This window comes from Dipodomys merriami, unplaced genomic scaffold (genome assembly GCF_024711535.1).
Source record: "Dipodomys merriami isolate MVZ:Mamm:240054 unplaced genomic scaffold, mDipMer1.0.p SCAF_57, whole genome shotgun sequence".
In the NCBI taxonomy this organism is placed as follows: domain Eukaryota; kingdom Metazoa; phylum Chordata; class Mammalia; order Rodentia; family Heteromyidae; genus Dipodomys; species Dipodomys merriami.
The window spans coordinates 4,958,571-4,986,409 of NW_027206146.1; the positions used below are offsets into that span (position 1 = coordinate 4,958,571).

Below are 27,839 nucleotides of genomic sequence, written 5' to 3' on the forward strand. Positions count from 1 at the left end.
GGGTATAGGGTCTGGCAGACTTTCCTTCCTAAACTGATTTTGAACTGCCATTCTCCACATTCCAGCCTCATGAGTATCAAAGATTAAAGACATGACCCACCGTCACCCCCAACCCCCCAATTTTCTTTCCTTTTTGCTATGCTTCAGACTTCTTTGCCCAGCCTCCTGGGCAGAGTTCAAGCCTCAGTACTGACCCACCCACCCCCCCCCAAAAAAAAAAAAAACAACTGTTGGTAGTAGAGCTCTAAGCTTGCAGACATGAGGCCTTGGGGGGTGGGGTGGGGTGGTCCTTCAGCACCACCAAAACAAAACAAAACACCAACCCAACTGGGCAATGATGGCTCACAGTCAGGTGGCTGGGATCTGAGGATCTCGGTTCAAATCCAGCCCAAGTAGGAAAGTCCTTAAGATTCTTATCTCTAATTAGCCACCAGAAAACCAAAAGTGGAGCTGTGGCTTAAAGTGGTAGAACACTATCCTGAGCAGAAAAGCTCAGTGACAGCGCCCAAGCCCTGAATTCAAGCCCCATGATTAAAAAATAATAATAATAAATGGAGCTTGTGGTGAACTGAGTGGCTTTCTCCTAATGTGTGGATCAAATTCTTGCAGTCTCCTCCCCCACTCAAGTGGAAAATACTAGACGCCATGTTGTGAGGAAACTCAACCAGCCCTGTGTGGGTCCTCTAATGTCCCTTCCAGCCCCCAGCCACTCACCTTGCCAGAGGACCCTTGTAGTGTCTGACCTTCTGATACATGGTTGTCACTCTGGCCAACACTAAGACTGGCCCTCAAGACAGATGCCCCCAGACCTTCAGAAAGCATTAGACCCACCTGGATTTGCGAGTGTGATACACAAGGATCTCCCAGGGCTCTAGAAGAACTGTCTGATCCATCTGTAGACCTGGTGCTGTGTTCCAGGCCCATTCTCCACCCCCCTCCCCCCAACGCCGCAGGACAGATGCACTCCAGCCTGCTGGTACTTTGCCGTTGGGTTTCGTTTGGCTGGTCGTGTGTACACAGTGTATACAAGGTGAGTTGTACAGAAGCCCAATAAAGAGCAAGAGACGAGGGCTGGGTGGGGGGCAGAAAGAGGAGAGGAAAGGAGCAGAGAGGGCAGGGCAGGAGCAGGGACAGATTAAAAAATAGAACCACATCCAGATGACAACGGGAGGGGGCTGTGGGTGGAGGACAGACACAGACAAATCGCTGTAGAAAAGGAGTGAGAGGGGTGGGGGGGAGATCCTCTTCCCCCTCCCCAACCCCCCTCCCCCTGCCCCAGGTATGTACAATAAATAAGATTAAAAATAATTAACAAGATGCGTTTTTCTCCCTCCCACCCAACACACCAAATGCCCTGGGGAGGAAATGGCCTTTAGCAAAGATCATGGCCTCTAGGGGGTGCTGTGAGGGGAGGGGGCAGAGGGGTCCCCCAGCTCGCTGAAGCCCCCGCCCCCCTCAACCATACATAGATTTTTCCTATACATTATGTACAAAGTGGAGAGGGCAGGGCTACGGCCATGGAGCGGGGACAGGGGTGAAGGGTGAGGGAGACCATTACTAAATAGACATTTATACATATATATATAAATAATTTCTCTGTACACCGGACAGTGGGGAAATTGGGGAAGGGTAGAGAGGGCTCAGGAAGAGGAGGGATTCGAACTCTGAACCCTGCCCTGGGGGGGAGGAGCAGTGTGGACACACTCTGACCAATGACTGTCCCCCCCTCTTTCTGGTCCTCCTGGCCACAATGGAGAGCCCCAGGGGTCAGCTCCTGAGGACAACAGTTCTGTCCCAATTCTCTGATCATGGAGGAAGGGCCCACGCAGGCCGTGGGGGTCACCCACAGCGGCTGTGGGCCTGTGCTTGGGCCAGCAGGTCACTGAAGGAGTCGAAGAGCTGCTCCAGCCAGGGCTGGTTGCGCATGCACTGCTGGACCACCTCCTCCTGGCCCAGGTCCTCAGCTCCGCCCTCGATGGCCAGAGTCTGCAGGGGGGAAACATGGAGCTGGGAGGGTGGGGTGGGGATCTGGGTCCCAGGGGGAGGGGCAGCTGGATTCAGAGGTCCAGGAGAAAGAGCACTCGAAGAACCTTAACTCTTGGGTCTGAAGGAGGAGGCCCGGGACCCAGACTCCTGGGTTTGAGGGAAGAGGGGTTGGGGCTTGGACTCCTGGGTCTGAAAGAGGAGACTGAGGTTAGACCCGAGGATGAGGAAAGAGGAATAGAATCTGGACCCCTGGGTCTGAGGGAGGAGAACTAGGGTCTGTAGACCCAAATCTGAGGAAAGAGGGCTGGGGACTGAACCTGAGTCTGAGGCCTGGACTCCTGGGTTTGAGGGAGGAGGCTGGGGCCTGAACCCCTGGGTCTGAGGGCAATGACTGGGGTCTGGACCCCTGGGTCTGAGGGAGGAGGCAAATGTGGCGTGTCAGGCCCACGGGTGACAGATGTGGAGGTAGGCTCACCTGGTCGCGGCAGCGCAGGAACGTGTGGTATTTGTAGTGGTGGAGTGAGTGGTAGAGCGTGTAGTACCCCGACTTCTCCAGCTCAACCTTGAACTCCTGGGCACACAGGGTCAGGGGGGTGAGGCCCACACCGGGGCTGCCAAGCCCCCCTCCTTCCTCCAGCCCCTCCTGCTGCCCCCTCCCAGTCCCCACCTGGGCTCGGACCACGTTCCTCTTGAGCTTGCTGAGTGTCTTGCGGTTGTAGGGTTCCCCAGCCGGCCGCAGCCGCACGGCTCCCTCTTCGGGGGACCCCTCCCCACTCTGTTCCACCTGCAGCTGTGGGAACGTGTGCAGGGCATCCTGCGGGAAGCCAAGGGGTCAGTGGGCCACCTGTGGTCTGACCCCCAAGCCTGACACAAACGTCTCAGGTCTTTGGGTTGTGAGGTGCCCACTTTCCTGCAGGCTGTGATCCAGGGGTACACAGGTGGCTTGGTCTCCCAGAATCCTCAGAGGCAGCAAAATGTCCCACCCAGAGTCTACTAAAATCCTCCGAAACTCCACAGTACTATTGCTTGGCTATGTCATATGACAGAGTGAGCACATTAAATGTACTTTTTTTTTTTTTGGTCGGTCCTAGGGCTTGAACTCTGGGCCTAGGCGCTGTCCCTTAGCTCTTCAGCTCAAGGCTAACACTCTACCACCTGAGCCACAGCGCCACATCCAGCTTTTTATGCTTATGTAATGCTAAGGAATCAAACCCAGGGCCTCATGCATTCGAGGCAAGCACTCCACCACTGAGCCACCTTCCTTGCCCTAAATGTATTTTTTTTTTTTTTTTTGGGTCCGGTCGTGGGGCCTGAACTCTGGGCCTGGGCGCTGTCCCTCAGCTCTTCAGCTCAAGGCTAGCATTCTACCACTTGAGCCGCAGTGCCACTTCTGGCTTTTTTCTTTTTGCTTATGTGGTGCTGAGGAATCGAACCCAGGGCCTCAGGCATGCAAGGCAAGTGCTCTACCACTGAGCCACCTTCCCAGCCCCTAAATGTATTTTTGATCTTTGTTTTGGCCCTAGGGTTTGAACACAGAGCATGGAAACAGTTCCTCAGCTTTTTTGCTCAAGGCTGGCACTTTACCACTACACAGCTGCATTTTCAGCTTTTGGTGGTTAGTTGGAAATAAAAGTCTTGCCAGAGCTGGGCGCTGGTGGCTCACGCCTGTAATCCTAGCTACTCAGGAGGCTGAGATCTGAGGATCGCGGTTCAAAGCCAGCCCGGGCAGGAAAGACCGTGAGACTCCTATCTCCAATAAACCACCAGAAAACCGGAAGTGGCGCTGTAGCTCAAGTGGTAGAGCGCTCTCCTTGAGCTGAAGAGCTGAGGGACAGCGTCCAGGCCCAGAGTTCAAGCCCCACGACCGACAAAAAAAAAAAAAAAAAAAAAAAAAGTCTTGCCAGGTGCCAGTGGTTCACGACCTATAATCCTTAATACACAGGAGGCTGAGATCTAAGAATTTTGGCTTGAAGTCAGCCCGGATAGGAAAGTCAGTGAGACACTTATCTCCAATAAATTATTTTTTTAAAAGCTATGTTGGGTGCTGGTGCCTTAATGAGGATTATGGTTCAAAGCCAGCCTGGGCAGAAGAGTTCCTGTGACAATCTATAGCCAATTAACCACTCAAAAACCGGAAGTGGAGCTGTGGCTCAAAGTTGTAAAGCAGTAGCCTTTAGTAAAAGAGCTCAGAGACAGTGCACAGGTTCATAGTTCAAGCCCATGACTTCCTAAAAAAGAAAAGAAAACAAAACAAAACTACTGGGAGGTAGGCATTGGTGGCCACACCTGTCATCCTAGCTACTTAGGAGGCTGAGATCTGAGGATCTCAGTTCAAAGCCAGTCCAGGCAGGAAATTCTGAGACTCTTTGTTTTGTTTTTTGGGTCTGGTCGTGGGGCCTGAACTCTGGGCCTGGCCGCTGTCCCTCAGCTCTTCAGCTCAAGGCTAGCACTCTACCACTTGAGCCATAGTGCCACTTCCGGCTTTTTTCTTTTTGCTTATGTGGTGCTGAGCAATCCAGCCCAGGGTCTCATGCATGCAAGGCAAGCGCTCTACCACTGAGCCACCTTCCCAGCCCTTCTGTGAGACTCTTATCTCCAATAAACCACTCAGAAAACCAGAAGTGGCACTGTGGCTCAAGTGGTGGAGCATTTGCCTTGAGCTAAAGAGCTGAAGGATAGTGCCCAGGCCCAGAGTTCAAGCCCCGTGACCGACAAAGTCTCAAGGACTTTCCTGGTCCGACTGGCTTCATACCATGATATTCAGATCTCAGCCCTCAGACTCCTGAGTGACTGGGATTATATGCCCAGTTAAATATATTGCTGATCTGCGATACTTTTCAATTTACAAGGAGTCTACGTAGCCTGTGATAACTTGAGGATTCTCAATCCAAGCATGATATTTCAACCAAATTCCACAGTGGTAGCCTAAAATCTACCCCAGAATTTGAAGCTGTTTGTCACATTCTTAGTGCCAGACTTTAATATCCTGACCAGAGTCCTCCTGCCAGGTTAATCATGGATCACACAATTCTTAAGAATGAGCCAGACACTGGTGGCTCACACCTATAATCGCAGTTACTCGGGAAGCTGAGATCTCAGGATCGTGGTTCAAAGCAGCCTGAGAAGGTAAGTGGGCACGACTCTTATAACGAACCACCAAAAAGCTGGAAGTGGAACTGTGGTCCAGGTGGTAGAGTACCAGCCTTAAGAAAAAAAAGCCCAGGGACAGCACCAACAGAGTTAAAACTCTAGGATTGGCACACACTCAAAAAAAATAATTCCCAAGAATGGTACTGGTGTTCTATCCAGCCGAGCAGGCCTCTCTAGTGCTGAGAGCTAAAATCTGGAATGGGGGAGCCTGAAGGATGAATAAGCCAAGCCCTGGCTTATCCTTGCACCCACTCTGCACTGCAGCGCCACCATCAGGCCAGGCCTAGCAGCACCAGTGGCCTGGAGCTGGAGAGACCAGGAGAATCACAACTCACTCCAGGACGCGGCCCCTCTAGTGACCCCACACCCAAGCCCCAAGCACCTGCAGGGCTGGGCTCAGTGACAGCCGCTTCAGGACCTTTTTCTTGTGCTCGTTCAGGAGGCCATCGATCTTGCGCATGGGTGGCAGGTACAGCTCATCTGCAAGGCCACAGGGTCAGGTTTTCAGAAAGTCCAGGACACTCCAGGCCCAGGCCAGAGAGGCTGGGGACTCAGCCTCCTCTCTTCACAACCAGGGTCCAGAACCTGCCTCCTCCCTCAGACCCAGATCTCCAGACATCAGCTTCCTCCCTCAGATCTAAGGCTCTAGACCCAAGTCTCCTCTCCCTGAGCCCCAAGGCTGCAGGCTCAGCTCACCGTGCGTATCTTCCAGGGCCTGGATCATGTCTGGGTCAAGCGCTGTGCTCACTAACATCTCCACGTAGCTCCGGTACATCTCCCGCATGGCACGGGTCTTCAGCAGGCGCCCAGGTACTGCTCGCTCTGGAGGAAAACAGGGTACAGAGTGACGCTTGCATCCTTTGAGGCAGAGTGCTCTCAGGATCAAGATCTCTCCGGAGGGGAAGTTCCCTGTCTTCTGCGGGGGTCTGATAGACAAGCCCCGGTTAAGTGTGACAGAATGGCAGGGTCACACCCCATACAGAGCATAGGGCCAGACCTGTGGCCTGGGAAAACAAGAAAAATCTACTCAAGGCCACACAAAGCTGAGTCTTGAAAAGAAACAATTTTCAGGACAGGTGGCTCATGCCTATACAGGAGGCTGAGATCCGAGGATCTTGGTTCAAAGCCAGCCTGAGCAGCAAAGTCCATGAGACTCTGATGTTGAATTAAACACCAAAAAAGCTGGAGTCAATGGGCTGGGGAGATGGCTTAGTGGTAGAGTGCTTACCTACCATGCATGAAACCCTGGGTTCGATTCCTCAATATCACCTATACAGAAAAAGCGCTGGAAGTGGTGCTGTGGCTCAAGTGGTAGAGTGTTAGCTTTGAGCCAAAGACGCTCAGGGACAGTGCCCAGGCCCTGAGTTCAAGCCCCACTGGAATGGAGATGTGGTTTGGATGGTAGAGCACTATAGCCTTGGGCAAAAAAAGCTCAAGGACAGCACCCAGAAATAGCACAAAGGGAAAGAAAGAAAGAAAGAAAGAAAGAAAGAAAGAAAGAAAGAAAGAAAGAAAGAAAGAAAGAAAGAAGGGAGGGAGGGAGGGAGGGAGGGAGGGAGGGAGGGAGGGAGGGAGGGAGGGAGGGAGGGAGGGAGGAAGGAAGGAAGGAAGGAAGAAAGAAAGAAAGAAAGAAAGAAAGAAAGAAAGAAAGAAAGAAAGAAAGAAAGAAAGAAAAAGAAAAAGAGAAAAAAAGAACATTCAGGGCCAAGGAACTTGGCTTGCACAGTTCACTAGAGCTGCACACAATTAGCAAAGCTGGTTTCCAAAACAGTGGATCAAGACAGAGAGACCACCTCATAAGGAAGACAGAGGGAGAGGACATCACCTGGGTGCACACCAGGGCCCCTGACCTGAGGCCTACTTAAGAATGCCTTTTCCCTGAAGCACTGGGGAGCTGTGGGCGATCTGCAAGCGGGGGATGAGTGGAACTAAGTGCAATGTCCTGCCGGAGGCCCAGAGTGGGGAAGATTTGAGGGTGAGACCTCAAGCTAGACCAATGGACTCAAGAAGAAAGGACAGAGCCAAGGTAGGGTGGCTAGGGCAGAATTCAAAGGCCAAGGGGTAGAAACTCTGGCACAGGGCCAGGGGTAGAAGACCAGGGTGAACTGGGAATGGAGTTTGCAGTGCGTGCAGGGTTTGCTACCTTTCCCCCCACTTTGGGGGTGGAAGACAGGGAGAAGAGGTGAGATGGCCTCCAGGTATTATGGGCTGGTGACTCTGTCTCCATGGGAACTGTCCCTACGATAAGGTAAGAAGGACAAAGGGCTGAGCTCACAGGTCTGAGGGGGAAGATGCAGGAAAAAGCTGAGGGAAGAAATGGGGCCATGAGCAAGGCGGGTGGGTAGGTTGGGGGTGGTGGGGTGCTGGATCACGCCTGTCATCCTAGCTACTCAGGAGGCTGGGATCTGAGGACTGAGGTTCAAAGTCAGCGCAGGCGGGAAAGTCCGTGAGACTCTTATCTCCACTAAACTACTCAGAAAAATTGAGAAGTGGTACTGTCACTCAAATGGTAGAGTGCTAACCTTGAGCAAAAAGAGCTCAGGGATAGCGCCCAGAGTTCAAGCCCCATGATGGACGAAGGAGGGAGGGAGGGAGGGAGGGAGGGAGAGAGGGAAGGAGGGAGGGAGGGAGGAAGGAAGGAAGGAAGGAAGGAAGGAAGGAGCAAGCTGCAAGAGCCCACCAAGACAGAATTTTATGATGACTATGTGGTTTACGATGATCAAGGCCTAGAGACATGTGTCAAACCCTGGCTTCCATTCCAGGCAGTGTGAAATACACATAAATAAAACGAAAAGGGAAGGAGAAAAAGAAAAAAAAAAGTAAAGCAAACCACCCATGCCACATACCTATAATCCTAGTACTTGGGAGGCCGTCAACCCAGGCTACAAAGAAATTTTGAGGCTAGCTTAGATTTCAGTTATGATTTCACAGTTTTGTCTCAAAACGCCAAAGGAGGAACTAGAGGTAGGAAAATTGGTTTCCCGGTGAGATGCTGGCTACCAAATTGGAACTACATTTCCCACATGCCTTTGCAGCCTAGCATGGTCATGTGACCACTTGTGACCCATGGAATGCTAAGAGACTAGATCATAAGCCAAAAACCTAGCTGTTCTAGTCTGGTGTGGTGGCCCATAACTATAATCCTGACACTTGGGATTATAATTCTGCTGTACCCACCTCACGGGGTTTATAAAACAAGCCAACAATATAATGGCTTAGAATTCTTCTTGGCACAAGGTAAGCATTTTGCATGTGTTGGTCGGTATGTCTAGTTATTTTTGGTCTTGTTACTGTCATCATGAAGCTGAGTTGCCCTAGACAGATGTGGGGTTCCCTCATGGAGGCATTTTTTCAACCTGCCTTTATCTTTTTTTTTTTTTTTTTCCAGTTGTGGGTCTTGAACTCTGGTCTAGGGAGCTGTCTCTGGGCTCTTCAGCTCATGGTTAGTGCTCTACCACTTGAGCCACAGCACCACTTCTGGTTTGCTAGTGGTTTATTGGAGGTAAGAGTCTCATGGACTTTCCTGCCTGGGCTGGGCTTTGAACTGTGATCCTCAGATCTCAGCCTCCTGAGTGGCTAGGATGTCAGGCATGAGCCACCAGCGCCCGGCCTGCCTTTATCTTTTCTTACTCAATTTCTCAGGTAAGGGCTCTGAGGCCAACAGAGGTGGCCCTCCAATCTCAGTCCCCAGGGTCCCAGAACACTACTGTCTCTGAGCCCCTCCCTCAAGCCTGTTCCCACAGCTCGACCCGTCCTCAGTGGCTGACAATGCCTATTAAGGCCAAAGAACTGATGAGGAAAGAGGCCTGGCATTGTATGTCTGTTGTATGTGGCTTCCCAATACTAATTTGGGGGCCAGGATCCTCTTTTTTTTTTTTTTTTTTGTCGGTTGTGGGCTTGAACTAGGACTGGGCGCTGTCCCTCAGCTCTTCAGCTCAAGGCGAGCACTCTACCACTTGAGCTACAGCACCACTTCTGGTTTTTTGGTGGTTTATTGGAGATAAGAGTTTCAAGGTCTTTCCTGTCAGGGCTGGCTTTGAACCGTGATCCTCAGATCTCAGCCTCCTGAAGCTAGGATTACAGTCGTGAGCCACCAGCGCCCGGCGGGATCCTCATTTGTTTATGGGGGTAATAACTGAAAACTGAGCAAAGGCGTGCCATGTTCTGTCACCTAGGCCGGTACCACAGAACCACCAAGAACTTCTGTGGTTTGGAACGTCCTGCCACCATCTTGCTGAGGACACCTGCTGGGCAGCAATCACCCACACCTTCTATCCCAAGGCCAGAGTCACCCCACAGCTTGTGGGGGGGGGGATGACTCACCATCCTCACTGGGAGCCCCGGGGGATGACTCCGAATCAGAGGAGCTGCCAGCGGGGCCCCCACCTGCCGAGGAGTTGCCCACTGCCTCCTTTAGCCACTTCTTCCTCTTCTTGGGGGGCGGCTCGGCCTTCACCTTGGGGGGCCGGGCCTTGGGCAGGCGGGAAGCAGACTGTCCTGTGGCCAGACCCCGTTCGGGCCGGGTCTGCCGCCCAGCAGAGGCCCTCTCACCCCGCAGTGGCCGCTCCCCCCGCGACACCCTCTCCTTCTCTTTCTCCTTCTCCTTCTCCACAGGCCGGGGTGGCGATGGCTTTTCAGAGGCAGGGGCTTCAGGCACAGGTGTCTCAGGCGTCTGCTCAAGGGGCTTCTCGGGGGTCGTCTTCTCAGGGTTGGGAGGGGGAGCCGGGGTCTTGGGTGGAGGTACAGAGCCAGTCCCTGTTGAGGAGGGGCCCTTGGATTGCCCGGAGCGTCTAGAAAGGTATGGGAAAGGCCTGCAGTCAGGGCACCTACACATTCTTGGGGATCCCTCCCCTCCTAGCCCAGGAACAGTCCCTGCTCTCCCCGAAAGCCCTCTATTCCTCCCAACGCCTGGCTTTCTTTCCCTTTGTCTTGGATGCCCCACAGCCCTGGGGGTGTGGGCCCTGCCCATTCCCCCATGCTGGTACCTGACTGGCACTGGCGGCCGGTGCCAGGGTTTCCGGGCACAGACTCTCACGTAATCCTTCTTGTTGACATTTTCCAGGAACTTGACATACAGGCGCTGGTACCGGTTTTTGGCATCCCCAAAATACCCCAAATACTACAAAGGGAAAGAAGTCTGTGAGCAAAATCCCCCTCTCCCGACCCGTCTGGCCAAACAGCCCCACCAAGAACGTCTCCCCTCTGCACTGCCACCACAACCGCCCAGACCCGGCCAGGAACTCCAGATCCCCTTCCTTCCAGAAGCACAGAGGCACTCTGGAGGGGCGGGGGGAGGGTGGTGGTATGGGGGGGGTCCCCTCAAGTCTACATTGCACCCCCACCTCTTGCAAGCTTACATTACTGGTAGCGCAAAACTGCCTCTGGCCATCCTTGATCTCTGGAGTGAACTTCTGTAGCAAAGCCTTCTGGACACGCCAGATGGGTGGGGGTTCGCGCCCCGTCTGCAGTGCCAGCTGTGGAAGCAGCATGGGTTAGGGTAAGGCTGGCAGGGCCAAGGACACCTTGGCCTGCAATTTCTGGTCTCTACAACTTGGATTGGTGAATGTGGCCATTCACCAAGGAGGGCTGGCCAGCCCACAAGCCTTGCCCTACCAGCTTCTCCAGGTAATTCTCTCATTGACCACACCCACTTTCAACACAAAAACCAAAACCAGGAAGCTGCCTCACATATGGAAGTTGATTAAAGGACAGCTGACCAGGGGACAACCAATGGGCAGGCAAAACATTAAGCCCACCCTCAACTTGGCCTCTAATTGCTCCTCAGGACCAATCAGGTTCTCTCCTGAGATTTTTTTTTTTTTTTTCTGATCGTGGGCCTTGAACTCTGGGCCTTGACACTGTCCCTCAGCTCTTCAGCTCAAGGCTAGCACTCTACCACATGAGCCACAGCAACACTTCCAGTTTTCTAGTGGTTTATTGGAGATAAAGAGTTCACAATTACAGCTACTGGCCTGTGACATCCTAGTTAATCCTTGCTTCTCTTCTCTGGTTTTCTGGTGGTTCATCAGAGATAAGAGTGTCATGGACTTTCCTGCCCAGGCTGGCTTAGAATTGCGATCCTCAGATCACAGCCTCCTGAGTAGCTAGGATGAATGGCGTGAGCCACTGGCGCCTGGCATGTGTAATAATTTAAAATTTTTTTTTTTCCCATTACGTGGAGTTTGAACTCAAGGCCTCATGCCTGCCAAACTGGGCTTTGAAGCCATTGACTTAATCCCTGTCTCTTAGCTTCTCATTGTTTAAAATTCTCAGGAGAGCCGGGTACCTGTGGCTCACTCCTGTCATCCTAGCTACTCTGGAGGCTGAGATCTGAGAATTGCAGTTTAAAGCCAGCCTGGGCAGGAAAGTCCATGAGACTCTTATCTCCAATTAACCATCAGAAAACCATAAGTGGCGCTGTGGCTTAATAGTAGAACACTTGCCTGGAGCTGAAGAGCTCAGGGACAGCGCCATCCAGGCCCAGAGTTCAAGATCCATGACTGAAAAGCTGGGCGCTGGTGGCTCACGCCTATAATCCTAGCTACTCAGGAGGCTGAGATCTGAGGATCGCGGTTCAAAGCCAGCCCGAGCAGGAGAGACTGTGAGACTCCTATCTCCAATAAACCACCAGAAAACCGGAAGCGGCGCTGTAGCTCAAGTGGTAGAGTACTCGCCTTGAGCTGAAGAGCTGAGGGACAGCGCCCAGGCCCAGAGTTCAAGCCCCACGACCGACCAAAAAAAAAAAAAAAAAAAAAAAAAAGATCCATGACTGACAAAAAAAAAAAAAAAAAAAAAAAAATCTCTGAGGCCAGGTGCCAGTGGCTCACACCTGTAATCCTAGCTACTCCGGAGGCTGAGATCTGAGGATCACGGTTCAAAGCCAGCCCATGCAGGAAAGTCCGTGACACTCTTATCTCTGATGAACCACCAGAAAACCATAGAAGAGAAGCAGGGATTAACTAGGATGTCACAGGCCAGTAGCTATAACTGTGAATGCTGATTGGGCCCTTCAGGTAAGGACCATCTAGTTATTTCCTTCTTTCCTTGCTGGGGGGTCGGGGGTGTTCCTTGCAGCACAAACCCTATCGTTCTTAACAGCACCCCATCTGTTTAATTTTAACATCCAAAGTGTACATGACACACGGTCTAGCCATTCGCATCCATACCTCACAAACATGCCATGCTTCTCACCACAGGGCCTTTGCACAAGCTGCCCCTGCTGCTTAGATAGCCCTCTCATGCCCTCCCTCCACTTACTTGCCTGAACATCCTCACAACATCCCTAAGAAACTAGGAGTTAATAGTATCATCCCCCCACCTTTACAGGTTGGGGGGGGCACTGAAGGAAACTGCATTTAACCTTGCAGTCCACATTGGGAGCCCCTCCTCCAACCAGCTCCTCAGCTGTGCCAGTCCAGTAAGGACATCACTCACTCAAGCATGAAACTTACAAACAGAATAATCTAAAAAGCTGGATATGGTGGCACATGCCTGCAATCCCAGCACACAGAGATTGAGGCAGGAGGAACATGAGTTCAAGGCAGGCCTGGCTTACAGAACAAGCCTTGGGTGGTAGAGTACTAAACTTGAAACACTGAGGGATGGGGCTAGGAATATTGTTTAGTGGAAGAATGCTTGCCTAGCAGGCAATGAAGCCCTAGGTTCGTTTCCTCAGTACCACATATAGAAAAAGCCAGAAGTGGCGCTTTGTGGTAAACTCTTACCACAGGGACACTGCCCAGCCCCTGAGTTCAAGCCCCAGTATGGATATGGATACACACACACACACACACACACACACACACACACACACACACACACACACACACACACACACACACACACACACACACACACACACACACACACTCATGTTTATGTCCAAGCTAGCCTGAACTGCAACCAGCCTATTTATATTTGCCAAGTAGCTGAGTGAACAGGTGATCACCATACCCAGCATTTTTTATTTCTTTCTCTGTCAGTCGTAGAGATTGAACTCTGGGCCTGGGAACTGTCCCTGAGCTCTTCAGCTCAAGGTGAGTGCTCTACCACTTGAACCACAGCACCACTTCCAGTTTTCTGATGGTTCATTGGAGCTAAGAGCCTCATGGACTTTTCCTGCCTGGGCTGTCTTTGAACCTGATCCTCAGATCTCAGGCTCCTGAGAAGCCTAGAATGACAGGCGTGAGCCACCAGCACCCAGCTACCCAGACTTTTATTGGTGGAGATGGGGTCTTGCCAACTTTTCCCCCCAAGTTGGCCTTGAACCACTTCCCAGTGTCTACCTCCCACTCTGTCACCCAACCTACATCCACCAGAGCAAAGAGTTTTTGGAGACAATATCTCAGTATTTTGCCCAGGCGGGTCAAGCCCAGGAGCTCTGGATCCTCCTGCTGAGAAGGTATGCACTCTGACATGCCCCATTTGCCAACTGTTCAGCAGTGTAAGAACCCCAGGAAGAACAGCAGGTGGGCGCTTCGAGACTGCGCCCATTGTAACATCACCTGGTCCTGGGCTTTCCCCAGCCCTGTCCTGAAGGCTGACCCAACCTCCCAGAGATAAACACCGAACACATTCCCGGGCTCCTTCTGCCAGCTGGGCCCCATGGGAGAATGGGACAGGCCAGGACATGGTGAGGCCTAGGACACAGCACCAAGGAGAGACTGCGATGATTGGCCCTCGTGGGGGAAACTGAGGCACAAATGGATGGGAGCAAAGCTGAGCCAAGGGTCAAGAGTCAGGTTCACACCAAGGCTGGGCTGTGAACCGTGGAACCATGCCCTGTCCTGGCATGCACAAGGATTGCTGGGGCCTAGGGCTCTGTGCCCCCATTCTCTCTCTCCCTCTCTTGCTCCCCCCCCCCCCCCGTTGTATTTTAAGCTCCTGAGTCCTTGCCTGGCCCCTTCTCCTGGCCCGTGTCAGCTGGGATGTGCTATCAAATGGCTCTGGCTTCCATCCCAGCTCCATGGGCTCCTTCCCTACCCACATGAATTTCCTCCTAGGTAAATCAGGAAAGCTGAGGTCCCTGGCCCCGAGACCTGTTCCTTTCACCACGGTCACGGTCAATGTCGCACCAGAATAGGCATGGCACCCAGCTGGTGCTGAGCCCGGAGGCTCCCTGGCCGGCAGGCGGATGTGCGATCTGAGCTGCAAACGCGTGGAAGTGATTTCAACCACATGGGGCCCCAGTTGTCCTCCCCTCCCACCCCAGCCGGGAAGGGGGACAGGAATCCACACGGTGACCTCTTTGAACCTAGGCTTTCTTGTTTGTAAATTAAGGACAGGGCTGGGTGCTGGTGGCACCTGTCTGTAATCCTAGCTACTCAGGAGACTGAGATCCGAGAACTGCATTCTGATGCCAGCCCAGGCAGGCACATGGGTGACACTCTTATCTCCAATTGGCCACCAAAAAAAGCCACAAGTACAGCTGTGGCTCAAATGGTAGAGCATCCTTAAGTTAATTAAAAAAAAAAAATTCAGGGTCAGAGCCCAGGCCCTGAGTTCAAGCCCTTAGGACTGCCACCAAAATAAGCAAATAAATAAAATAGAAACTGGGCACTTCTAGATCATGCCTGTAATCCTAGCTATTCAAAAGGCTGAGAGCTGTGGATTATAGTTCAAAGCCAGCCTGGGCAGGAAAGTCCATGAGACTCATATGTCCAATAAACTATTCAAAAAAGCCAGAAGTGGTTCTATGGCTCAAGTGGTAGAGCACTTGCTTTGAGCCAAAAAAAAAAAAAACAACAAAAAACAAACCTCAAGCAGAGTTCAATCCCCAGAGCCAGCAAAATAAATAAATAAAGGAATAAAAATAGAAAATAAAATGAAATAGGAAAGAACATGTGACGTTTACCTCCTGAGACACACAGAAACTAATTACATTAATTCAATCCACGATCTCTTCACCGTATTTCAGAAAAAAACATCAGGGAAGGTTTCACACAAAGGGATTAAGGACACCAAATACCCAACACTGTCCTACTCACCATCGATATACAACCAACCAGACACAGATAAGCCCACAGACAATGGTGCTGCCGTGGGCTGCTGAGCCCCCAGCACCAGCACGGATTGATGCCCACAGGACCTGTAACCCCATCACAACCATCATCACAGCCACAATCCTCTGACCTCTGCCAGCCCCCTATCCCCACAAACTTAAAAAGCACATTAGAGAGAAGTCACCAAAACAGGCCAGGCCGGAAGGCATGAATTAGTTCTGGATGTTCGAGCCAGATCTACTCTGCCACTGGATGGGGCAAATACCCATGGATAGTATGTAAATGAATGAGTGTGGCTGTGTGCCAATAAAACTTTATCTATAAATACAGGCTGTGGGTTGGATCAGGCCCAGAGGTTGAAGTTTGCCAAACCCTGTTGCAGAGAGGAAGTGGTAAACGGCCTGGGCTACCTGGGGTATTTAAGACAACCTGACACTCAATGATCAGCTGTTGAAAGGTGCAGGTGAATGGGCTAGGTGCGTCTGTCCACTGCCCCCTCCTATCATGGCAACATAAACCACATCATATTCTCTCTAGACTTGTTCTGCCACTTGAAAAAGTTCTTAAGAAAGAGCAGAGTCTCATCTGCTTTGCTACATCCCCAAAAGCATATACATGAGATATATTAATGACCCTTTTAAAGCCAGACACGGTGATGCCCACCTGTAATCTCAGCTACTCAGCAGGTAGAGGTAGGATTGTGCCACCCTGGGCAAAGTAAGCCCCACCTGGTATTAAAAGGAAAATATACTCCTAGCTACTCAGGAGGCTGAGATCTGAGGATCGCTGTTCAAAGCCAGCTCAGGCAGGAAAGTCCCTGAGACCTTTATCTCCAATAAATTACAAAAAAATAAAAAAACAGAAGTGGCGCTGTGGCTCAAGCAGTAGAGCACTTGCCTTGAGCTGAAGAGCTGAGGGACAGCGCCCAGACCCACAGTCAAGCCCCATGACTGACCCCCCCCCAAAAAAAGAAGGAAAATATAAATCCTGGCACCAGTGGCCAACACCTGTCATCCTAGCTACTCAAGAAGGATGTGAGTTCAAGGGTCATGGTTCAAAGCCAGCCCAGGCAGGAGAGTACCTGAGACCCTTCTCTCTCAATAAATTACAAAAAATTTGTCCAGAAGTGAAGCTGTGGCTGGCTTAGGTGGTAGAGTGCTAGTCTTTAGTAAAATCGCTCAGGGGACAGCGCCCAGGCTTTGAGTTCAAGCCCCAGGACCAGCACCAAACAAACAAAAACTGGGAGTATGGTTCAAAGGGCAGAGCACTTTTTTGGGTTCTACCAAGAAAAGAGAAAACCCAACATTCTTATGGACGGCCACACATGAGGGGTACTGCACAGGTCCCCAGGTCCCCACTGGCCTCCTCTATACGCTATCAGATCTCATCTTCCGGGCTGGGAAGGTGGCTCAGTGGTAGAGCGCTTGCCTTGCATGCCTGAGGCCCTGGGTTTGATCCCTCAGCACCACATAAGCAAAAAAGAAAAATACCAGAAGTGGCGCTGTGGCTCAAGTGGTAGAGTGCTAGCCTTGAGCTGAAGAGCTGAGGGACAGTGTCCAGGCCCAGAGTTCAGACCCCACGACCGGACCAAAAAACAAACAAACAAACAGATCTCATCTTCCAGGGGGACCCAGAAAGCCCACCTCTGACCCCAACACAGCCCACAGCCAGCAGGCCCTCGTTCAATGCTCCAGTAGTCAAATCCACCAGGCCCAGTTTCCCAGGAGCAGGCTGGGGCTCACCTTCAGAGAGGGGATGTCCTCAGCCCGGATGACAAACTCATCCCGCTCCCGGAAGATGCCCTCTCCGCCACTCTCGCCCGCCTCCTCGTCCGTCTCCCCACACACGGCCGCCGTCTCCTGCTTCTTGGCCAGGTGCAGGGGCCGAGCATCGGGGGGCTCGGGGTCCTCAGGGGACGGGGCTGCAGGTTCCTCAGGCAGGGCGGCTGGAGGGGCAGTTGCTGGTGGAGGGGGAGGAGGGGGAGGGGGAGGAGGTGGGGGTGGCGGCGGCGAGGGCAGTGCAGGTGTGGGTGGCGGCTGCAGAGGCGGTGGCGGCGAGTTGGCTGCAGGTGCCACCAGCGGGGGTGGCGAGGGCAGGGCTGGAGGTGGCGGTGGAGGTGGGGGGGGCTGAGGTGTGGAGGCAGGAGGTGGGGAGGGGGGAGGCTTCTCTTCCAGCATCGGGGGTTCTAGGAAAGAGAAGGGGGGTGGGGAGGTGGTCAGGATCGGATGCTATTTGCCATCCCTGATCTTATTTTTTAATTTTTTTTGGTGCCAGTCCTAGGATTTGAACTCAGGGCCTAGGTGCTATCCCTGAACCTCTTTTGCTCAAGGATGGCACTCTACCACTTGAGTCACAGCACCACTTGCAGCTTTTTCTGAGGTCCTTGGATCCCAGCCTCCTGTGAAGCGAGGATTACAGGTGTGAGCCACCAGCTGGCTCAATTCTGGCTTTTTGATGGCTCACTATAGATAAGAGTTTCACCAACATTTCTCCCCTGGCTGGCTTCAAACCATGATCTTTAAATCTCAGCTGCGGGCTGGGAAGGTGACTCGGTGGTAGAGTGCTTGCCCTTAGCACCACATAAGCAGAAAAAGCCGGAATTGGGGCTGAGGCTCAAGTGGTAGAGCGTAGTCTACAGCTGAAGAGCTGAGGGACAGTGCCCAGGCCCAGAGTTCAGGCCCCACGACTGACAAAATTAATTAATTAAAATAAATCTCAGCTGTGTGAGTAGCTAGGATTACAGGTATGAGCCATGGTACCTGGTTTTAAACTGCTTCTTTTTCCAGCCTGTGCTCTCAACAGAATTCTTCCCTTCCCTCCAAGGTTCACTGCCCTCAACCTCTTTCTCAACTTCACCCTCAGCCTTTCTCTCAGTTCCCTATTTTCAAGATCCCACCAAGGACCTCGCTTCCTGTGACGCCTGAGTTCTGGCTTTCTGTGTTGGTTTGGTTTTGTTTGAGGTAGGGTCTTACTATCCAGCCCAGGAACTTTTATTGTCCTACCTCCAGTCTCCGGAGTGCTGGAATAACACACGTACACCACCATTCCTGGCTCTTTTAAGCCTTGTTTTCCTCCAGATGCCATTCTCCAAAGCCTATTCCCATCACCTATCTCAGGCATTGGTAGCTCATGCCTGATATCCAAGCTACTTATTGGGAGGCTGAGATCTGAGGATTGAGGTTCAAAACCAGTGCCGGTAGGAAAGTCTGAGATTCTGTCTCTAATCACCAAAAAAAGCCAAAAGTGAGCTGGGGGCCGGTGGCTCATGCCTGTAATTCTAGCTATTCAGGAGGTTGAGATCTGAGGATCACGGTTCAAAGCCAGCCTGGGCAGGAAAGTCTATGAGACTCTTATCTCCAATAAAAACCACCAGAAAGGGCTGGGAAGGTGGCTCAGTGGTAGAGCGCTTGCCTTGCATGCATGAGGCCCTGGGTTTGATTCCTCAGCACCACATAAGCAAAATGAAAAAAGCTGGAAGTGGTGCTGTGGCTCAAGTGGTAGAGCGCTAGCCTTGAGTTGAAGAGCTGAGGGACAGTGCCCAGGCCCAGAGTTCAAGCCCCATGACCAAAAAAAATAAATAAATAAAGCCCAAAGTAGAAAGTGGCTGAAGCGGTAGAGCACCAACCTTCAGTGAAAAAGCTAAAGGATGGTGCCCAGGCCCAGAGCTCAAACCTCAGCCTCAGCACTGAATGGAAAAAAGTGAGACCCGCATCAAAGCCCTACCAGGCTGCCACAAGGCTGAGCAGCCTCCAAAGTCTCTCTACCAGGGGCATCTTCCTGCCCCTTTCTGGACATGACCCTCTCTTCAATGTTTCAGCCTTTTGTGGGACGCATTCCACCATTGAGCCTCATCCCCAGACCACACAGCTGACTCCTAGAGCCTCTTGCAGACACCCCCCCCCCATCAGTCCCTAGGACATGTCCACAGCCTGGGCCCTACTAGCAAACTAGAGACAGTCACTTGCAACACATTCATTGAGCCGGGTGCTGGTGTCTCATACCAGCCATCCTAACTCCTTAGGAGGCTGAGATGTGAGGATCACGGTTCAATGCCAGCCCCTAGGAGCCAAGTCTATGAGACTCTTATCTCCAATTAAGCACCCAAAAAGCCAGAAATGGAAAGCTCAGGGACAGCACCCATGCTTTGAGTTCAAGGCCCAGGACTGGCACATGCACGCATGCACACACACACACACACACACACACACACACACACACACACACACACACACACACACACACACACACACACACACACACACACACACACACACACACACAAAAACACAAAAAAACACACTAGCTTGCCCTCAATTAGAAAAACTCCTTTGGCAAATATGAACCTTGCCATCATCGGCCAAGTGACCAGAAGCCTTGCACAGTGTGCAAGCTGCACCAACCCTGCTGCACCCCTGGATCACCTTCTAGGGGCTCGCTGGGCGTGCCATTGCTGTTGGCACTGGGAAGCCCGGGGAGAGGAGGTGGCGGAGGTCCCGGGACTGCAGCCGTGGTGGTGGCCAGCGGTGGCTCCTCCGGGGTGGAAGTGTCCTTCGGTCCAGCGAGGGGCGGGTCATCCAGGGCAGAGATGGCTGAGGAGATGCTCTCCTGTAGGTCCCGGTTCTTGGCCACCGAGTCTTCCTCGTCGGAGGAGAAAGATGGCAGCGTCTCCAGGTTCCGCTTCAGCTCCTCGTCCAGCCGTTTGCAGGGCGAAGGGCAGCCGAGCCCCAGCCCCTCGCTCTCCGCTGCCTCCAGCGCGCCACCCAGCCCAAAGGCCCCGGCGGGCGGTGGGTGCGGCACGGCGGGCGCGGTGGGTGGCTGGGGCTGCAGGCCTCGGGCTGGCACGGAAGGTGGCACACTCTTGGGGGGGCTAAGGGGGGGCGTCAGGCCTGCTTGGTAGAGCGGCGGGTGGCGTTTTCCCGACTTGAGGAAGTCCAGGAAGGAGGCCATGAAGCCCGACTTCATCTCCGGTTGCTTCTCCTCTACCTCCTTGATCTTGGCCTCAATCTTCTCCCGAGTCAGGCTGGAGTCCAGGCTGTTGTGGTCAGCGCTGGAAATGGCATCACCTGACGAGACGCCTAGACCCTCACCAGCCTTGGGCACAGACAGTTTGATCTAGACAGAAGGGTACAGGAGTTCAGGGTCCACAAGTTCGAACCCCAGCCTCCCTTCTCAGGCCCAGGAATACAAGCTCCTGGCCTGCCAGGGACTGTGGAATCCAGACCCCCTCTCCTCCCTCAGACCCAGGGATCCAGACCCCCTCCTCCTCCCTCAGATCCAAGGGTCCACACCCCAAACCTTCTAGCCCTAGCCCCAGGTTTCCAAACTCCAGCCCTCTTCCCTCAGACTGAGACCAGATCCCAGCCTCCTCCCTCAGACCCAGGGATTCAGTATCAGCCTCCTCTCTCAGACCAAGGAACCCAAAGTAACACAACCCAACCCTCTCCCTCAGAAGACTCTTCAAGCTCTTTACTGACAGCTAGTTCGAACCCCTAACCAGCACAAAGGATCCGGCTGTTTGTCCCCCATTAGGACCTGACCCTGCATTTCCCCTCCACCTCCACCTCCAGCCAGAGGTCAAGTTGAAACTCTCAAATCTCATCAGGTTAGCTTCGAAACACCACTCCCCCTCAGACTGAAGAGCACAGATTTTAGGGGCCTCCAGAAGCCCCAAAATGGAGGCCACACTGATGACAGCCTATTACTCTCCTTTGTGGATTCCCAAAGCCCAAGCTCCACCCGCTTACCTTTAGTGGCTTCAGTGGCTCCAACCGAGTGGCTACAGCCTCTTCAGCCTTCCGGCCTCGACCTCTGCCCCGGCCCCGAGGCTTCTTGGCCCCATCGCTGGCCATGGAGGCAGAGGCTGGTCCGGGGATGGTGGGGCCCTCCAGAGGGCGGATGCGGGGCCGGCCCCGCGGCCGGGGAGGGCCATCCCGCTTGGCCTTGGTGGGCTTCCGGCCGCGGCGGCGAGGCCCGTCAGGACCCGGGTTGGGTGGGCAGAAGTCAATGTCGCCCAGGGGCGAGAGCGCTGGCCGCGATCGGCAGCTGGACACCAGGTCGGGGAGGCGCCGGGGGTTGAGGCGGATGTCTGCAGGCACATCGGCCTTGTCCTCATCAGCCTCAAACTCGTACTCCTGGGCGTAGAGTTTCTTGGGCGTCTGGAAGGGGGGGTCTCGGCGTCGGAGGAGGTGGAAGGACGAAGTCTTGAGTAGCTTCTTTGGCTTGGTTGAGCAGAAGATGGGTGAGGTGAGGCCGCCCTTGGGCTCGGAGGCTGGTGGGGGTGGGGGGGGCGGGGGGGGCGGAGCTGCCTGATGGGGTCCACTCTGGATCAGGCCCAGAGGTTCAGCGTTGACAGTGGAAGGCAGTTCAGGGGGCTTGTTGGGGTCCAAGCCCAGTCCCGGAGTCTCCGGCCCTGCCCCTGACGCTCGAGCTGGGCAGTAAGGCCCGTAAGGATCGTAGGCTGGGGGGCCGGGAGGGGGCCCAGCACCCGTCTTTGGGTCCCCATCATCCTCAGGCTGCCCAGCCTTGCCATAGTCATCCGCTGCCCCACCCCCAAACATCTCCTCCATGGTGGGGAAAAAACTGCGTTCCTCGTCTTGGAGCAAGGAGTCCGGGAAGCAGATGGAGGTGAGAGGCACGAAGCGGGGGGCCTTGGGGCCCTGCGGGCTGGGGCTCCGGTAGGCCCCCGCAGGATCTTTGCCCTCTGAGTTTGGGGGGCCCACTCCAGTGTCACCAGGCCCCGGGGGCAGTGGCTCCAGAGCCCCCAGCAATTCCTGCATGGCACCTGGCGGCTCCAGACTCTCGTCGGGGCGCAGCCTGGGGCTGCGGAGGTGAGCCTCGAGCTGCAGGGGCATGGGCGGCGGGGGTGGGGGGGGTGGCTGGGGTGCCCCGTCGCGGGTAGCTGGCTCCAGGAGGTGGACACCCACCTTGGGGGCGCTGGGAGAGGGGCTGGGGGCGTGGCTGAGGACTGAGGGGAGCAGCTGTGGGGGAGGCGGAGGTAACACCAATGGGAGGTCAGGGCCTCCAGCCTCTAGGAGGAGGCCGTGGGGGGTGGGCTGGGTGGGCTGGCCGGTGGGAGGTGGGGGTGGAGGACTCTTCTGCAAGAAGGCCCCCAGCTCCTTGGCACCCGCCCCGTAGTGGACGACGGAGGTGGCCAGCCCCTCGGGGGTCTCGCCACCCCGTTCCGGGCCCTTCTTCTTCTCCTTCAGCCTCCCCAGGCCCAGCTCCAGGGCGGCCGTGGCGCCTTCATCCAGGCTGGCGCTGGTCCGGATGACACTCTGCAGGTGGTACCTCTGGGGGTCTTCCTTGGCCAACTCGTAGGGCGTACCTGGTGGTCCCCCAGCCCCACCACTTCCCCCAAGTCCCTTGGAGGCATCTGCTGCCCCGTCCTCGCCCACCAAGCCGTCCGCCCCTGAGGTCCGTGGGGGGCTGGGCGCCTGCAGGAGGTGCTGGATGAGGAACTCCTCATCCTCAGTGCGCTCGGCCGGGGGTCCCCCAGGGCCGGCCAGCAGCTCGGAGCCATCCCCCTTGCCCTTGTAGCCACCGGTTCCTGCCGCATAGCTGCCAGCTCCGGGGGGCGCCAGGAAGGGAGCTGAGGCTAAGACAGAGCTCAGATATTTGCCCGGGGCTCCAGGGGAGCCCACTCCAGGGGGGCGGCCGGTAGCTGGTGGTGACTGGAGAGGGCGGATGATGTGAGAGGGGCTGGCCTCCCCGCCGCCCCCCAAGGAGCCGGGCCCCCAGCCGCCTCCATGGCCTGAGAGGGCCGGGGAGTGACCGGTGCTGTAGCTTAGCGAGGGGCTGGCAGTGGGCAGCCCCTGAGAGTGGGCAGCCGGCCCCGGGTACGGCTCGCTCTGCACCCCATACAGCTGCCCTTGAAGCTGATCTGGAGAGTAGCTCTGACAAGTGGCTAGGCCAGGAGGTGGGGGCCCACTGGGGGGCTGTGGGGGACCCCCGGAGTAGCCGGTGCCTTTGCTCAAGTCTTGTGCTTGGCCCCCGCCAAACCCCTGCCCGTAGGCCTGGGGTCCCAGAAGCCCTTGGGGCTGCCCAGGGGAATAGGCCTGGCCCCCAGCCCCGCCAGCCCCAGAGGTTTTCCCGGCGGCAGCAGCAGCATAGGCCCCCGCTGGCCCGCCTAGGCTCTGGCATTTGGGTGTGGCAGTTGAGCGGGGTGGCGGTGGCCTGTTGGCACCTCCAGTGGCAGCTCCGTAACCACCTTTGCCTGTCTTATAGCCGGGTGACTGAATGATGGGGCGATAACCTCCACCCCCACCCCCTCCACCCCCACTCCCGGCGGCCTCAGGGCCTGTAGCCCGGCCCGATGCCCCAGCTGTAGCCCCACTAGGCCCAGCCTTGCTGGGTTCTCCAGCACCCGGGGAGGGCTCCCCACCACCTAGGGGACTGCAGGCCAAGTTGGCACGGTGACCCATGGAGGGGTAGCTGCCTCCACAGCTCAGGTAGTGCTGGAGGGCATGGGCTGGGGGTGGGGGCGGCGGGGGCTGGGCACTGGCCGGCCGCTGGTAGTGTTTGATGACGGTGTCCTGGCGGGGCAGAGCCCGCTCGGAGGGTGGCGGGCCCGGGGCAGCCCCGGAGAAGTTATACAGTTGAGGGGAGGATTGTTCAGCGGCAGCCGCAGCAGCAGAAGAGGAAGCCAGCAGATTGAACTGAGTTGGGAGGTGGCGGGGAGGTGGAGGAGGATCTGGGGGGCCAGGACGGTAAGGAGGGGTCTGCGCTGGGCCAAGACCAGCAGGTCCCAGGACACCACCCCCCGCTAGGCGTTCAAAGCCCAACGAGGAGGGCACCGTGGGGGCCTGCGAGGGCTTCAGATGGAGCACGTCATGAGGGGACAGGAGCCCGTTGGCAGGAGGACTGAATGGGGGATCCTGGAGGCTGAGGGACGAGGGCACTGGAAAGGGGCGACTGCCAAAGGAAGCTGGGTGCTGGTAGGCCGACAGGGCAGAGGAGGACGGAAAGGTGCTGGAACCCGGTAGGGCGCCCGAGATGAAGAGCTCCGTGGGGCCTGGTGTGTGCATGGCTGGGGAGGATGGAGAACACTGTAGGTCAAAGTGGATCACAAACCAGTCCTACCTTAGCCCTCCAGGGCAGGTGCTTGGGCTTACCTGTTTGCCACGAGGGACTGCGGAACTGGGAGAGGAGAGAGGAGGCAGAAGGGCCAGGCTGGGGGCCCCGGGATTCCAGGGCCGAGATGAGATTCATGACGGAGGCGTCGGGCCCTGCTGAGCCCGCGTGGTGAAGGCCAGTGTCAAACAGTCCAGAGAGGCCTGGCCAGAGACAGGAGGCAGTCAGCCAGGTTGGGTGGGGGTTGGGAGAGGGGTGTTAGAGAGTAAAGAGAGAAAAAGGAAAGGGGCTGGATAGAACAGAAGGAAAAATCCAAACAGGAGAAAATGGGCAGAACCAAGCAAGCTGAAATTAGACCAAGAAAAGGAAAGACAGATGATTCAATAAAGCAGGATGGGGTACAATACAACTGTGAAGGACAGGTGGGAAATGGCAGTGGAAAAGAAAAATTCAGATGTGACTGACTCCTAAGTAAGACTGGGGGTGTGCGGTGGTTGGGGGGGGGAAACACCCAAGTATTTGGGCAATTACAGCAAGAAGGGGAAGTCTGCAGGACAAGTCAAAAGTAGTTAAGCCACAAGGAGATGATCTAAACAAAAGATGAGAAGGAATCAACCAGGAGGTCCAGGAACCTGACTGACAGTATAGTCTGGTGTGTTTGGGGGGCGGGGGGGGGGGGGGGAGATGGAGGAGGGAATGGAAGGATGACAGGGAGCAGGATCAAAGGAAGGGGAACTACTGGAGGATAGGAGACAAAGCCAAAGGAGCGGAATCAGATAGTAGAGAAATCTTTTTTAAAAAGGGGAGGGGAGGAAGGATGGAAGGAAATTGGAGCCAATCAGAAAGAAAGGGGATCAGAGCGAAAACGAAAATACACAGAGCAAAGCAGCCAAGAAGATGGGGCGAAGCCAGAGGGGAAATGGACTTGGGGTGGGCTGGGGAGAAACAGAAAAGCCTGGAAGAGAAGGTGGGATTTGGGTCTGAAAGGTCGGGGCCAATTAGAAAAGAAAGGGGCGGAGCTAGGTACAGGACCGACGAATCGGGTGTGAAATTAAACAGGCACCAGCAGCTCAGAGGCAACCAATCAAAGGAAAGGTAGCAAGGGGCGGGCCCCGACACAACGCAGGGCCAATTAGGAGGGGTGGAACTTTCCGTAGCCAATCAGAGGCCACCGAGGGAGGGCCAGGCAGAGCCTGGCGGGTCGGGCCGTACCTGCCGGGTGGTGGTTGGTGGCATAGCTTTGTAGTGGGTGGGGGGCCGCATAGGCCTGGCGGTGTAAGATGTCCGTCTCTGGGTGCGAGGTCCGGGAGCTGCCATAGACCAAGCTGCGGGGCAAAGGGGGAGAGATATCAGAATGTCATCCCAAGCTACCCCGGGGAGAAGGGAACTCAGGAAATCCTCAAGGAAGGGGGAACCTTCCAGCTGACGGGAGGGGTGAGCCCAAGGAACCTTGGGCCCTATAGAGGAGAAAACAAGGGAACTGAGGTGCCCTTGTCGCAGAAGCAGCCCCCAGCCGAAGCGGGGGGGGGGGTGGTTTGGATAGTCTCAAGTTTGCAAACACAAGCATGCACACCAAGTCCAGCAGCATCCGGAATTGAAAACGTGAAAGGCGTGGTCCTCTTACCCAGCCTTTCCTCCTCGTGCAGTTCCGACCCCGCCACCCCACCAGTGACAGATCATGGGGACAACCCCAGGGGGGTTGCACATGGATACCCCCCATGCCGCAGGCAGCGTGAGCTCTGAACCTCATAGGTGCTGAGACAATTCAGGAGGAGATAGATGGCTCCCCAAAAAAGGCAGGAGGAGGGGGTGGAGATGGGGAGGAAGATGGGGGGGGAAGTACCAGATAACAAGTACAGACAGGAAGGCCATCCATCCCAGGGGTTGAGGTTCAAATGTAAGGGCCCTGGGAAGGCCAGGTATGTGTACAAACTGGTATCTAATTCACCCGTAGGGAAGAAAAGATATTGAGAGCAGTGCGGGGAGGGGGGGTTGTCCCCACAAGGAAAATCCTGACACTGTGGAAACCCCAGGTGTAGGGGGAGGGGCTCAGGCAGAGGTGAAGAGTGAAGATGCGACACTAAGTATGGGAGGGGGGGGGCAGAATGAACTCGCGGCCGGACCACGCTTGCACGGGGTCCACACACCCTCACATGGAAAACATCCCACTGTCCCCGTGAAGAAGCCCCAAATCCTAGCCCAGACTCAAGAGGGCAAAACACTGGGTGGCCTTAGCAACTCAAGATTCTCAGCTTTTTGGGGGGGCTGTGGGAAGATGGGGGGAGTTAAAGGGGGTGTGTCCCAAGGCCAGACCCCCCCACACCACACACACACACACAGAACCCTAGCTTAAGAAGGGGGCGGGGCCGCGAGCCCACTCTGCGCGGGTAATTTTTGTGGGGGGGTGGAGGCCGACGAGTGACCCAACCTCGCTTAGTCCCGGAACAATAGGACCTGAGAGGGGGTACGCGCCCCCCCAAGTCTGTATTCTCATTCTCTTCTCTTTCTACCTTTGCAAGAGCAGAGCCCGGGCAGCAGGGGGGAGGGGTCAGCAAGCTGGGAATTCAAGGATGGTGGGGAAGGGGGGGGGGGAGAGGTCCAGGCCTTGCTACGCCAGTTCCATCCCAACCGATTCAAGGAAGGCCTCCCCGTAGGAGATGGTTTCTGCACCCCTATTTTCCCGCTGCATTTCTCCTTTTGCAAGCCGCAGCTGGCTTTGGCGGAATTTGCAAACTGGGGCGGCGGCGTTGTTACCAAACCCAAGAAGGCCGCTCCCTGGCCAGCCGGAGGGGAGTTTGCGATGCACGCGCGTCGCTAGGCCGGCCCGGCCCGGCTAGGAAGAGGGGGGACCCCCCCGGACACACACACACACACACATACACACCCCTGGATCCCCTTCCTCCAAGCCACCCTCAGCTCCTTACCTAGCTTTCGCTGACCTCTCGTAACTCCATCCCGCCCCGGCGCCGAGCGGGTCCCCGAAGCCGGCGCTGGGGTAGTTCCTGTCCATGAATTGGCCGCGGTGGAAATTGGGGGGAGGGGGAGGGAGGGAGGGGGAGGGAGGGGCGCGCGCGCGCTCTCCTCCGCCGCCGCTCCCTCCGCTTTTTTTTCCTCCTCCTTTTCTCTCTTTCTCTCTCTTTTTTTTCCCCTTTTGCAAAGCCGCCAAAGGCCCGGGAAGGCCCGGGGCGGGGAAGGGAGGGGGCAAGGGTGGAGAGGGGCGGGCAAGGAGGGGGGGGTGCAGCCGCGGAGCTAAGAAGGGGGGAAGGGGGGTTCCCCCTAGAGGAGGGAAGAGGGGGGGAGGAGGGACCCCGCTGTCTCCGCCTTTGCCCCGGCGCTTTGCAAGAGAGAAGGGTGGGCGCGCTCCCGGGAGGGAGGGGGCGTCCCGGGCGGCCCCGGGGTGGGTGCAGGCGCCGGGTGCTCGCTCTCTCGCCGCCGCCGCCGCCGCCTCCTCCTCCTCTGCGCTCACGGTGCAGCCATCTTTGCACCAGGCGGCTGGGGGAGGGGGAGGGGAAGGGGGGCGGGCGGCGGGGTGTCTGGCTGCGCTCCGCTTCCTCCCACAATCCCGTGCAAAGGCAGAAAAAAAGAGAGAGAGAGAGAGAGAGAGAGGAGAGAGCGAGAGCGAGCTGGAGAGCC

At 55.4% G+C, this 27,839-nt stretch overlaps 1 protein-coding gene across 1 annotated transcript; it reads right to left on the reverse strand.

The window, feature by feature from the left end:
- Positions 1–977: 977 nt before the first annotated feature.
- Prr12 (proline rich 12) lies at positions 978–27,683 on the reverse strand. Its single transcript, XM_070000962.1, has 14 exons — positions 27,131–27,683; positions 25,419–25,531; positions 24,248–24,409; positions 20,882–24,162; positions 19,559–20,249; positions 16,880–17,322; positions 10,494–10,610; positions 10,122–10,255; positions 9,460–9,926; positions 5,833–5,958; positions 5,519–5,616; positions 2,654–2,800; positions 2,462–2,557; positions 978–1,986 (listed from the first exon to the last, which is right to left on the reverse strand). Exons 1-14 carry the CDS (start codon positions 27,214–27,216, stop codon positions 1,840–1,842), a joined length of 6,108 nt encoding a protein of 2,035 aa, XP_069857063.1. The 5' UTR covers positions 27,217–27,683; the 3' UTR covers positions 978–1,839.
- Positions 27,684–27,839: the final 156 nt, after the last annotated feature.